This window comes from Impatiens glandulifera, chromosome 1 (assembly GCF_907164915.1).
Source record: "Impatiens glandulifera chromosome 1, dImpGla2.1, whole genome shotgun sequence".
Taxonomy (NCBI): Eukaryota; Viridiplantae; Streptophyta; class Magnoliopsida; order Ericales; family Balsaminaceae; genus Impatiens; species Impatiens glandulifera.
Window position 1 is genome coordinate 137,070,653 of NC_061862.1, and position 13,858 is coordinate 137,084,510.

The 13,858-nt window shown below is 35.4% G+C and overlaps 1 protein-coding gene across 1 annotated transcript; it reads right to left on the reverse strand.

Moving 5' to 3' along the window:
• Window positions 1-335: 335 nt before the first annotated feature.
• On the reverse strand, window positions 336-1,683 carry LOC124944696 (UPF0481 protein At3g47200-like). Its single transcript, XM_047485026.1, has 2 exons — window positions 759-1,683; window positions 336-684 (listed from the first exon to the last, which is right to left on the reverse strand). The coding sequence occupies exons 1-2, from the start codon at window positions 1,658-1,660 to the stop codon at window positions 336-338; spliced, it is 1,251 nt and encodes a 416-aa protein (XP_047340982.1). The 5' UTR covers window positions 1,661-1,683.
• Between the last annotated feature and the right edge of the window lie 12,175 nt (window positions 1,684-13,858).

Consider the following 13,858-nt stretch of genomic DNA (forward strand, 5'->3'; position numbering starts at 1 on the left):
ATATAGTTAATAGTTTTGTTGATTGAAAAGTTTAAGGTTTGAAACCTATATATATGCGAATCTGTGTTTGTCATCGGATCAGAGAAGCAATAGAGCCACGTATCACTGGCGGGAAGGGGCTCTTGTAACATTGTTTAAGAATTGGTGGGCTCGAACATGATTTTATTAAATCATAGTAATTAACTAATAGCTTCTATACGATATTCTTTTTTGTATTACGAGTATCTATTTTTTTATTAAAACAAACTGAATTCACGTAAATTAGTAGATCTTACAATAATATCAACTTTAAATTGAAAGGAAGTTAGTAACGATCACTTGAGCAGCGTTATCGATCACTTATAAGAAATGATTGAAAACAATGTTTGTGTAATAGTCAAGCCGAGTAGCACCAAAGCAGCAATGAAAGATATGATTGCCCACGGGGTGTTGAAGTATTTTTGTTTGAGGTTCGCGCTCCATTTGTTCCAAGGGCGCTCACAATACTCATTCAAGTCTTTGGAAATATTATTGTAAGTATAATAATTTGAACTTATGATGTTCCTCGTCAATTTGCTCAACATATTATCCACCGACTTTGCTTCTATCATTTGGTTGTTGAAGATGCCACGACGTGTAAGTAAGTCAACGTCATCGGATGAGGCAATCAAATGATCCATGAAGATCACATAATGAGAAAAGAACCTACATATAATTGAAATAATATTATCAATTAGCTTGAGTTGAGTTTATGATGATCAAAGATTATGTGGTCGTACCTCTTATTGGAGGGCCGTTGACATAACTCAAAAGCAATGAAGTTTCGGATTTCCACCTCAGAGTCATCATCTATATTAAAACCTGGTATCTCCAACTCTCCTTTCCTAAATGTTATGTCAAATATGCTTCTAGTTAATTTCGAAGTCGTCTTCAACCTAACATTTGCTTCCTCGAGCTTTGTGGCGGAGTACACAAAGGAATTTAATTGTGTTTGTGATTGAGAAGTAGCTGGTGTGAAGTCGGAGCATACAACCATGTGGGCAATTTGCAACAGATGGCATACGTTTTCGCCAAATAATTGAGTATGATCTTCTGTCGTCCAAGCATACCTTTTAAGCCTTTTATAATAGAAGACTAAGGTCAGACGTTTGAGTTCATTACCGATAGAGACGCGAGGATAGATTGTGTTGAACAAGATTTCGATGATGAAAAATGGAATTTGATTCTCAATTAATAACATGTCTTTTTGCAACTCAATTAACAAGAAGCTGGAGTTAATCACTGGGTCATCATCAACAATAGAGACTTTACTAGATTCCGACCACCTCCAATACCTACGAAAAAGCTGGATTATGAAGCATCCATCCAACACCAGCATTTGGACCAATTCATTGCTCGAAAGATAGTCTATAGGCTCCGAGTAACATTTCCTCACTTTCTCTTCGTGTGGCATGATGGCTCGAACAAAACGGTCTACACTCTGGTCACCAGTTATATTGAGCAATTCCTTTAGGTTGCGAATCTTTTGATCCTCCATAGAAGCTAGGCGAGGTTTTCCACGGTGGTAAGGGCCGATGGCGAGCACCGTAGGCTCATAGAATTCCTCGTTTCCATGGCGCAATGCATCGGGAACCCTAAAGATGCATCTCTCCGGGTATATGGGAAATAACTTTGACACCATTTCATCAATGAGTATGGTCGCAGTTTCATTTTCTCTTGTCATTGGATCCACTATCTGAATCATGAGAATCAAACTCTTTAATTAGTTAACCATTAGAATGATGCAGAATAAATTGAATATATCTATTACCTCCAAATGAAATTTGTTTCTAATTGCATCCCAAGCTTCCTTTGATCTCTTTGCTTCCATGATAATGGGAAATATAGAATGGGAGACTCCTTGTTGAATGAAGTAGAGAGCTTTCGCATCTTTTTTTCTACACTCTCTCAACCCTAGCTTCGAATTCTCTCCAAATCCCTTGTATCCTTGTTGGACCAAATCCCATAGTTCCTGAGAAAGAAACAATGTCTTCATCTTTTTGCTCCATATTTCATATCCTTCTCCATCAAACACTGGAATGCCTCCGTCCATCCCCATCTTTCTCAGACAATCAACAAATTCTATATTATATAAACCATGCATCCCTCACACGAATTTTATAAGAGATGTAAATTGACAATAGAATTGATTAGAGAATTTTTAATTGATCATATATTGTGTTAGACTTGTTCTTTGAATTGGAATTAACTTTGTTTCATCATCTAAATGGAAAGTCAGCTAATTAAGGAAGATATGAAGATTAGCAAAAATTAATATTTAAATAAGAACTGACTTATCAATAATATTTATATATATTATATCTAATCCATTAATTTGTAGTGAAATCAAAAAATTATGGATATTTTAGGTGGTATTATTCTTCAAAATACTCATAGTCAACTTTAATGGACTAATATTTTGGGATTTAAGGATATTCAAAACCCCTATTTAAGATTTTCCAATTATTACGAACAGCGACGAGAAGTATTTAACCGTCGTTAAATCATATGCACTAGAATTCTTAGTTGTTGATGGGGATCATCTATCTCTATAAAATAGATTATGAAAAAGAAACTGATGTTATATATTATCACAATTGTTGCACTGCCAATAGAGGAAGAGCGTGCAATTGCGTTTTGTCTTATGAAAATTGATAAAGAAGATCAAATAGTTGAATTTCCTGAATTCCATAACATGAAGGGTATATTTACATCTCATTTTGAAAAACATGTTGTGTTCTTATTGAAAATATATTGTTTTTGAAACAAGTTTTGGTATTATATAAAAATTGAATTTGTGCTCTATGTTGTATTTTTCCTTTTTCCTATTTGATCTAGGGTTATTTGAATAATGAAGTTATTATTTCCAAATAATGGTGTTTGATATAGATTATTAAAAATCAGCTTATTTGAAGTTGTTTAGATAGGGTTACAAATATATATTGAATGAATATATCTTTTAAAATAGTATATATTTTAGTATTTTAGTTGTTATTTGAATTATGGGTAAATTGTTGGTTAGATAGGAGATTATTGTAAAACAATCTTAAATAATCCATATTATTCAAGATTTATGAATTGTAAACTACAGACTATTCACTAATAGACCATTATATTAGGTTTGTTGTGAATTGGTGTGTTTAGAAAAAAACACATTTGACTATTAATCATGACATCATGTCTAGGTGCAAGTTTACTTGTTTAATAGCTATTAGGAAGATATTGGTACAAGTGAGGCTTTCTATAATGCAAATTTGGGAATTACCAAAAAAAAAATCATTTCAGATTTTAGGTTAATAACCTCTCTCATCCAAATCTTTTTGAAGTTTTCTTTTTCTTTTAAGTTTATTACCACCTATGTTAACTCATCTATCTCTATTCAGCTCAACCTCAATATTTGCCTCATTAATATCTAGAAACAATATATTTTATCTTCTTCTTGGGAAAAATATACAATTAGTGTATATGGTTTGTGAAATTTAATTACATATGTAATTTATGAATCATTGTTCCTATCAACTGGAAACGGTATCATATACACACCTTTGTACAAATGGATTGTGTGCTTAGTATCAACAAATCTTCTCTTTAATCTAATTATAGGTTAGGTTTTACACGTCTTTTTTTTTAAGTTATTTATTTTGTATACTAAATTTAGTTGATTTATTTTTTAGTTATTGATGTTTGTGGATAATGATTTTGTTGCTGGCTGGAAAGACCTATCTCAAAGTTTATATATATGATTTAGTCTATAATCAGATGATTATCAAAATTATCCAAAGGAAAGTCATTTTGTTGTAGTGATACATACATAGGTTGAAAGAAGTCATGTTCAGAAATATCTCGACAACACAAGGTACCTTAATTTATGGAAGGAGATTATGCAATAACTTATTACTTTTGTAAAAAAAAATTTTTGATGATTATTTCCTTTACATAATAATTCACATAATTCAAATGTAAAGAGTTAGTGTCTAAGAGATCGAATATAATGTGTTCGATTCTATTTTAAACACTTTAAGAGATCAAATATAATTTGATTTTGGCCTTGGCCTTTGATCCAACACTAGTGAAAAAAGGGTCTAAATCGAGAGTAAAAACTTTCGGTAATGACCCTATATCTTTCGGTATTGACATAATACCGAAAGTTTAGGTCACTCTCGCCATTTCTCGGTATTGACTCTTTCGGTAATTATAATTAGTCATTTACTGAGAGATATCGTAGAGTTTTCGGCTTAGACACCCGAGAGAAAAAACGAAAGTTAATTGTAAAACTTTTGGTTTTTCCCTTTGAAGAAAAACCAAAAGTTTTCTAATTAAATTTCGGTTTTTCATCAGAGGGAAAAACTGAAAGTTTTCTAATAAACTATCGGTTTTTCTCTAAAGGGAAAAACCGAAAGTTTTACAATTAATTTTCGTTTTTTCTTCAAGGGGAAAACCCGAAAGTTTTATAATTAACTTTCGGTTTTTCTTCAAATAGAAAAACCGAAAGTTTTCCAATTAAATTTCAGTTTTTCCCTTTGATACAAAACCGAGAGGTGTATGAAGAATTTTCGGTTTTTCTTCTAAGGAAAACCCGAAAGCTTTCCATATAACTCTCGGTTTTTCCTATGAAAAAAAAACGAATGATTTCCATTTTACTTTCGATTTTTACCTACAAAATGTACAAAATATGCCGATTGTTTTGTGCGCAACCAAAACCTGATCATCCAAACCAATATATCATTAATAAAACAAATGACACATAAAGGAAATGATCATTATCATTACAAAATTCTCAACCAAACTAATCATCCAAACAATCTGTTTTAAAATTCAAATGAAAACGTACTCAATCAATTCATAAACCTGTTTTCAATCGAAACAACCAATCAAAACGTACTAGAATTAGCTGGTGGGGGAGGAGGGGTGGTTGTTGATGTTGCCTCATAAACATTTCGAAGCTCTCCATTCTTGCATTCATTTCTAACATTTCCCTCTCTATTCTTTCAGTCATTTCTAACTTCTCCCTCTCCATTCTTGTCACAATTTCTAGCTTTTCCGCTTGTATTTAATTAATTATTCGAGTTCTTTCTTCATCCCTCTTCTCCAATTCCTCCACTTTCACCGCAATTCTTTGATTCTATTCAAACAATCGATCAGTGGATCGTTGTGAACTGTTGCCACTTCGACGATCCTTACGAAAGTGTGTGGGTCGGACGCTTGATCCCATACCGAACACTCCCCAATTCTTTTGTTGTCCGAACACCCTCTCCGTCAATTCAAAGTCAGATATTTCTGGTTCGTTACTAAGAACTTCCTCCATCTCAACCTGCACATTTGAATTAAATTATCATTTATATAATAAAAAACTAGCTATATTCAATTAACTTATAATTTTCTCTTGCACTCGTTCGTCCGGGACGGGGGTTGGGTTTTCTTTAGTAGGTTTTGGGGGTACGGGTCCTCTTGAAACTTCAACGACAGAGGGAGCCCGTCCCATTTCAAGCGCCTGTTAAAATAAATGATTTATAAAATTAAAAACAATCTTTATATTAAGTTATTAGAAATAATGTACATACCAATTCTTCCTCCACTTGAGCAAACAGTCTACTTCCAGTATGATGTGGGAATTTGAGTTTATTTCTGTTGACAACATTGGTTCGACTATTTTGTTGTGTTTGAAATAAAAAATGAAGTTAGAATAATTAATATCAGATTTTGTTTAAATTATGAAACCGTACCTTAAATATTTTTGTGAAGTAATGGTTGCGACACACAAACTCTCAATCATCTCGATCGTAGTCTAGTGGAAGATTGGCCAGTACCGACGCCTCGTCTCCTTGATGGATGCGGATAGAATCCCTGTTCAAATCCGAGCGCCATCTGTCCCATATCTGTTTGGCGTGTGTCAATCCAGTCCTTCTATATTAATCAATAGAACCATCAGTAGACTCGAACGTATCCTGAAAATTAAAACATTCAAATGTTATAAAAAAATTATTGAATAATTAATGTATATTAATTAAGTAATGATTATTACTGTCATAGAAATCCAAATTGAATCCAATTGGTCAGCACTTAATGCCTTCCACTTCAAAAGACGGTGTGAGACGGCTGAGGGGTCCCGCACAACCGACCCCAAATGTCTAGACCACATTGTTCTTTTGTCGCCAACACCGTCTGGCCTCCCATCTACCACACTAAAAGTGAGAGCAATCTTTGTCCCTACTGGCCTTTTAGATAGAGCGATATTCTTGTTCTTCCCCCGTCTCTTGCAGGCAGAAGATTCTTAAAAATTATCAAATTCATATTTAGATATGTAAATCAATTCAAACAATAACTAAGTGTAAACAAGTTACCTGTCGATGATGGGTCGAGAGTGGAATGATCCTCCTCGTCATCCTCCTCATGAGCCTCCTCGCGACCCTCGTCGTTAGCCACATCTTCATCCCCCATATCAGCAAACGTACTCTCAACAAACTCTTCAGCCTCAACAATATCAATATTCTCGTCTGCTGGGGGAGCAGTAGATATCGGGTTCACAAAAATAGGTGCTTGATCTCTAGAAGACCCTTCTCTAAACCTTAAGTTTTCTGATTATGAATGTAGGTTTTGGTAGTGCTTACACAGTTTTCTGGATGTTTTCCTCATACTCTTCCAAGTTTCTTTACGGCCTTTAGACATTCTTAATGCACCATTAATAAAATAAGCAAGAGCGAATAATCGAAATAAAGTAGTAATAAGAATGAATATAAAGTAAAAAACATAAATCTACCTAATTAATTAATCTGAACTATATATTTGTAAACTGCGGTTTTATTTTTGTCACAATCTTCCAATCGGGTCGGGTTGACATATCAGGGGCATAGAATACTTGTTTTGCTTGACTCGTCAATATATATGGGTCATGACTTTGGGTTTTTAAAATTCGGTTTACAATTATATACTTACGAAGTCATATTTATCGACTTTCACTCCTAGTTCCCCCGAGTGTGTATCAAACCACTTACACTTGATTAAGACAACTCTTTTGTGAGAAAAATATTGTACTTTGATTATATCCGTTAAAACTCCGTAGTATGACATAGTTTCAGACCCGTTGTACCATTCAGCAACCACCCCACTATTTTGAGTGGTCAAACCTTTGTCGTGTTTTTCTGTACAGAATTTGTATTCGTTTACTTTACACCAAAAATACATAGACAAGTACATACTTGGACCTTCTCCTAAGATCTTGAGGTCTCTTGATATGTCGTCATTTTCTGCTAATTCAGCGACCTATATATATATACATTCTCGAAATTTAGTCGTTAAAATAAATATAAAGTTTTTTTTTGGAAAAACGACTTAGCGTCATTTCATTAAAAATTCCAAAAAATGGGGAAAAAAATCACGAGTTTAAGAGATCATTGTAGACAGACCTAGAATGATTTTGAAGTCGTCACATTCTGACTAAAAGCTAAAAAGCTAAAAACGTAAATGAATTATCTGATTACAATGCTTTCAATTCTAGTGAGTTCCTACAGATATTCCAGTTCTGCTCCGTGCTTGGAATTCTTGTCCACGTTCCCGCGAGGGCGCTGCACTCCGATACAATATCTTTCCATAACTCTTCAACGCTCCTACGGGTTCTTCCATATACCCTTGAATTTCGTTCTTGTCAAATGTTATACACCACTACTCCAAAGCCGCACTTGAATATGCTTGTTGCAAATCTATTTTTCTTGGCTTTGAGTAGTGTTGCATCTTTGATTTCATTCCATTCGCTCGGGAAACTGTTCAGCTCTAGGCTTTTATAGATATCGTGTGCAGTTCCTTCTGATGCGGGTATTTGGAAACTCCTTCTTGTGGATGATAGGCTGGTTTTTGAAACCAGGGGTCGTGCCAGAATAGAGTGTCTTTCCCGTCCCCTAGCCGGATTTCATAAAGATCTACAATATCGCTTCTTAGTTTAAGAATCTTTTTTAGAGACTAGCTCATACCTTCATTAATTTTGCAGGTCTAGATGCTGGTTTCGTATTTCATAAACCTCGTATTCACCCATTTGATCCATAGTGACTCCTAATTGCCCTCCAAACCCCACAGATGCTTGAAGGTGAGAGTCTTGTTCCACTCGATATAGTTCTTCGAGTTCATGCCTCCCTCGTCCTTCGGTTTACAGAGAGCGATTCATTTGACTTTTTTTCCTCCTCTTCCTTTACTGCCCAGATAAAGTTCCTCATCAGCGTATTGAGCTCCTTCATTACCTTCTTCGGAATGACCATCTGCTGCACCCAATAGCCAACTATGCCCATGACCACGATTTTGATAATTTTGAGTCTCCCTGCATAAGAAAGTTTTTTCGCTGCCCAGCCAGATATCGTGTTTTTAACCTTTTCAATTAGCAACTTGTAGTGTGAGATCTCGATCTACTTCGCGGTTAACGGAATTCCTAAGTACCTTACGGGAAAACTGTCTTCCTTGATGCCCATGATGTTGAAGATGTCTTGCTTTGTTTCGTCCTTCACGCCTCCATAAAATGCCACACTTTTTCTTTCATTAATAGTTAAACCTGTAACCTCAGAAAAGAACGTTAGTGCAACCCTAATGGTTTTAATGGAATCAACGTCTTCGTGCGCTAGAATGAACAAATCGTCAGCAAAGAATAAATGTGTTATCTCCTCTACCCCACAGAATGGGTGAAAGATGTATGGACGATTCTTTCGGAACATCGCGAAGATTCTCTCAAAGATCGCCATGATAGCTACGAAAAGATAAAAAGAGAGGGGGTCCCATTGCCTTACCCCATTTTCACCCTTGAAATAGCCTTCATGGACTCCATTGACGCTAACAACAAAGAAGGATGATGAAATGCACTGCATAATCCAATTGATAAAAATAATAGGAAAGCAGAAACAACCAGAAAGTCCTGAATAGCTTCTCATTTAACAAAGTCGAAATCTTTCTTTATATTATAACAAAACAACAACTAATGGATGAGATGACTAACTCAACATTTATTTCACAAGTAGAACCAAAGAAAATATATGAAGCATTGCTTGATCCCGATTGGATCAATACAATGCAAGAAGAACTAAATTTGTTTGAAAGGAACAAGGTATGGCATATAATTCCAAAACCTGAAAATCAATCGGTCATTGAAACTAGATGGGTATTTCGAAACAAACTAAGCGAAAATGGCCTAGTTGTGAGGAACAAGGTCAGGCAAGTAGCTCAAGGATATAGAAAAGATGAGGGAATTGACTTTGAGGAGTCTTTCATCCCTGTAGCACGACTTGAAGCTATAAGGATCTTTCTAGCCTACGTCGCTTTTAAGAATTTCAAAGTATTTCAAATGTACATTAAGAGTGCCTTTCTAAATGTAATTCTTAATGAAGAAGTGCATGTCGAACAGCCTCCAGGTTTTAAAGATCATTCGCTGCCTAACCATGTATTCAAGTTAAACAAAGCACTTTATGGTTTTAAGCAAGCTCATAGAGCTTGATATGACACAATTTCAAAGTTTACGCAAAGTGGATAAAACTTTGTTTATATTTGTTAATGATTGACATATTTTACTTGTTCAAATATATGTTGATGACATTATTTTTGGGTCAACTAACCCCAAACTATGTGAAAAGTTCTCTAAGCTCATGTAGGACAAGTTTGAGATGAGCATGATGGGTGAGCTGAACTTCTTCCTAGGCCTTCAAGTGCATCAACTTAAAGATGGAATCTTCATTAACCAAGCCAAGTATACAAAGGAATTGCTAAAGAAATTCAACATGGAAATCTGCTCAACTGTCTCCACTCACATGAACTCTTCGAGCAAGCTGGACAAGAATGAAGATGGTCAGAGTGTTGATATCATCTCTTACCGAGGGAACATAGGCTTGCTGCTCTACCTGACAGCCATCCAGTCATACATCACGTTCTCCGTCGGCATTTACATGAGATTCTAGGCTAATCTTAAACTATCTCACTTTATAGCTGCCAAGCGTAGCTTAAAATATCTAGAGGGGACTCAATGCGTTGGACTATGGTATCTGAAGGATTCCAATCTCAAATTAATAAGCTACTTTGATGCAAACTATGTAGGGTGAAAATTTTATTGGAAGAGCACTAACAGAACTTGTCAGTTCCTAGGTGACCGTCTGATTTCTTGGTTTAGCAAGAAACATACATCTATCCCAACGTCTATAGCATAAGCGGAATACCTTGTCGCAGGCAACTGTTGTGCTTAAGTGCTTTGGGTTCAACATCAATTGAGAGACTACGACATCTAAGCAGACGAGTCTCCTATCTTCTATGACAACACAAGTACGATAGCAATCACATCCAACACAGTGTTGGACTCTCGGACCAAACATATCGATATTCGCCATCACTTCATCAGGAATCACGTGGCACAGAAGCACGTTCGGATGGAATACATCCCAAAAGATCTTCAAGTGGTAGACATCTTCACGAAACCACTCCCCGAACTATGTTTTCTTACTTTAGAAATATTTTGGGTTTGTTAGATTTAAATAGATTTAAATTTTATATACACAAACTTATGGGGAATTTGTTTGATAAGAAGATAAGCAAGACGTGTTAAGACGAATGTCTTAACTTGTACTGATAGAACAGTCGTCTGATTGTATTATACATCAAACGGGTTGTGCTTAAGCAGGTTGTTATTTTGGCATAGTGAGACGTATGAATTTTAGTCAGTCGTCTACTGACGCAGCTATGCTGAAATTCATCATACGCCTTTAGAATAGACATCTCACTACACTTAAATTCAAGATATGTGGACAGCATAGTCATTCGGATGTCTAAGTGTATTTCAGACGACTTGTCTTAGGTCAAGCGGGACAGCTGTCTTGATCTTATCAATATGTTGTTGTCTAAAATTCCTCTTTCACAATAAATGGTCACATCTGCCAATAAAATGTTTTCCTTAAAATTTTTCATTACATTATAATTATGGATTTTATTTTAATAATTACCTTATCCAGTAAAAATCTTTTGAAAACAAGTTACATGAAGACATGTGTCTGTCATGATTAAAAATGTGACCAACATCCCTGACGGCTTACTATCACACGCAAGATTTATAATAGATGTAACTTATGTTAAATGACGTCTTATTCTATTGATGAGTTTTTAAATGACGTCTTATTCTAATGATGATTTTTATCTTCTATAAATCAATCATACTCTATAAAGAGTACCCAACATATCAAAAAGAGAGTCATTACTCCTTTTGTGAATCTCAATCACTTGCTCTATCTCTCTAAAAAATTCATGAGATTCTTAGCTGTCTAAAAACTCTAATCCTTTTTCTTCTTCAATCAAAATCTAACCTCAGAAATGGCATACCTTGTACTGAACACCATTCAAGTAAATTTTGAGTCCGTCCAATCCTTAGCGCTTCCGGCCTGAGGAAGTTTCTAGAGGGACCTTTCATTATTCATAAACTAGAGGTTCGTGAATTCTTTGCAAACGCGAGGGTAGTCGGCGGGATTATCCAGGAGACAATAAACGAAGTAGTCATCTCCATCTTTGAATAAGTCCTCGCTCAATTCTTTGAGCTTCCATCGGAGGGGTTGACAGTTTTTAAAACCTCTCCGACTGATACTAGTTTTGAGATGACAAAAGTCTTCTTAGGCGTCTCTTCTCCCATTCAAACTCACGGAAAGAAAATGCTCTTAAAACCTGAGTTTGGTCTTCTAAATGACATCATCTCTAAATATCTCAAGGCTAAAAGAGTATACTCCAAAGAATGTTTTGAAATAATTATGGCTATAACCAAGGGAACAACCATCAACTGGTCAAAAGTTCTTTATAATAAACTGGTGGAGTTGCTTTCATCACCAAGGAGGCAACCTGGTTATGATGCTCAGCTCAACATGCTATTCGAACATCTCCAAGTTAGTGGAGGATGTGGGGTCCACATTAACATCAACAAAGTTATGGACGACCAAAGGGTCTATAGCTACTGCTTCAGAATAACATAGGCAAAGGACAGAATGCTTGAATAGTCGGCTGATCAGTCACCAGAGAGGAGAAGAAAGCTAATGAAAATCCTGAAACTATACCTTCTATTTAGTTTATATATATATATAATCTCAGCCCCTTTTGGACACGTATAAATTTATCTTCTTGACCAAAACTAAATTTATCTTCTTGACTCAAACTAAATTTATCACTCATTATAAAATTACCTCATGCATAAATTTATGGGAACTTGAAATATAGCAGATAAGCCAGACATGTTGAAACCGATGTTTCACATAGTGCTAAAAGAGCATTCATATGATGACACAAAACACCAGACGAGCTAAGCTTAAGCTGTCCAAAATCTCAACTTGGTCAAACGTCAGGATGTTGGGTAGACGTCTGCTAATACAGCTAAGGTTGTACGCGAGTAGACGCTTTTCAAATAGACGTCTTACTCCATGCGAGCAGACGCTCTCTAGTTAGACGTATTACTCCTCGCGCAAGTAGACGCTCTCCTTAAAAAACGTCTATCCACGTTGAAATGGAAGAAATCTAAACAGCATAGCTAGTCGGTTGTCTTGGTCCTTACCAAACGTCTCCTCTTAAGCAAAATGGGGGACAACTATCTCAATCTTATCAAAACGCTATCGTTTCACTCCTACCTTTAAAAAGTGAACGGTGACATTATTAACAAATAATATGAATACATGTGTCTTTCATGTATTAAGATGTGACCAACGCTCCATATTGCTTATCAAACGCCTATTATCTTTAATGATGTGTTTTACTTCATAAATGATGATTTATGAAACCTGTATCGTTTCGAAATTATTTAAAGGGTGCCTTGCGTACAGGAAAACTCCTTGTGCTCTCTTTAAAAAATGTTTTTATGTATTTTTGAATTAAATTAATTTAATTGAGTATGCACAAATTGAGGGGGAAAATTGTTAATTTGACTAGACAGACGTATTAAGACGGGTGTCTCAAAAAAGGACTGATCAAATCAGACATCTAAAGAGAATGTATATCAAAAGAACTATGCTTAATAAGCTTGAAAATTAAGTGTGGTTAGACGTCTAAATGTTAGACAGACGTACTTTCCCACTAAAATAGTCATATTTTAAAATTTTTGGAGGGAAGATATTTATGAGATAAGATAAAATCTAATAAATTTCTCCAAATATCGAATAACATGAAGACGCGTGTCTATCAATGTTAAAAATATAACTAATATATTCTGAAGGTTCATTACCGCACGTTTCTACATTAATAATAGCTTTTATGATTATTTAAGTGACGTATTTTAATGATGATTTTTTAATGACGTCGGTTAAACTTAAAATGACGGTTTAGTTTAATGATGTCCTTTGAGACACATGTCGATTCAAATCTATTTAAGGGTGCCTTGTACGCCTAAAATATTTTACGCTATCTTTGAGATTCTCTAAAACTCTAAACCTTATTTTGCTCTGCCCTCTCTCTAGAAAACTACTACTCTTCTTCATCGTATCTTCTAAACCTAAAGATACCTGAGAAACTATTGCCTTTTCTCAAAACACCATGCAGGTGGACTTTGACTCAGTGTACACATCAGGGCTTCCAGCGATGGTGGCAATGTTCAGATCTTTGTAGGCCTTCGACCTTAGGAAATTTCTTGGCGGATCATATATGCTTCACGACCAGGAGGTGCGTGCGTTCTTTGGTACCGCAAAAATAGAAGGAGATTCCATTATAGTAGTGATGAAGGATGTTGAAATCTCCTTATCCAAAGACGTATTTTCCCAAATTCTTGGGCTTCCAACGGTTGACCACACATTCTCCAAAGAGAATTCGACTGAGTTTATGTCAGAAATGTGAACCCTCTTTTCAGATTTCGATGGGCCGGTGAACA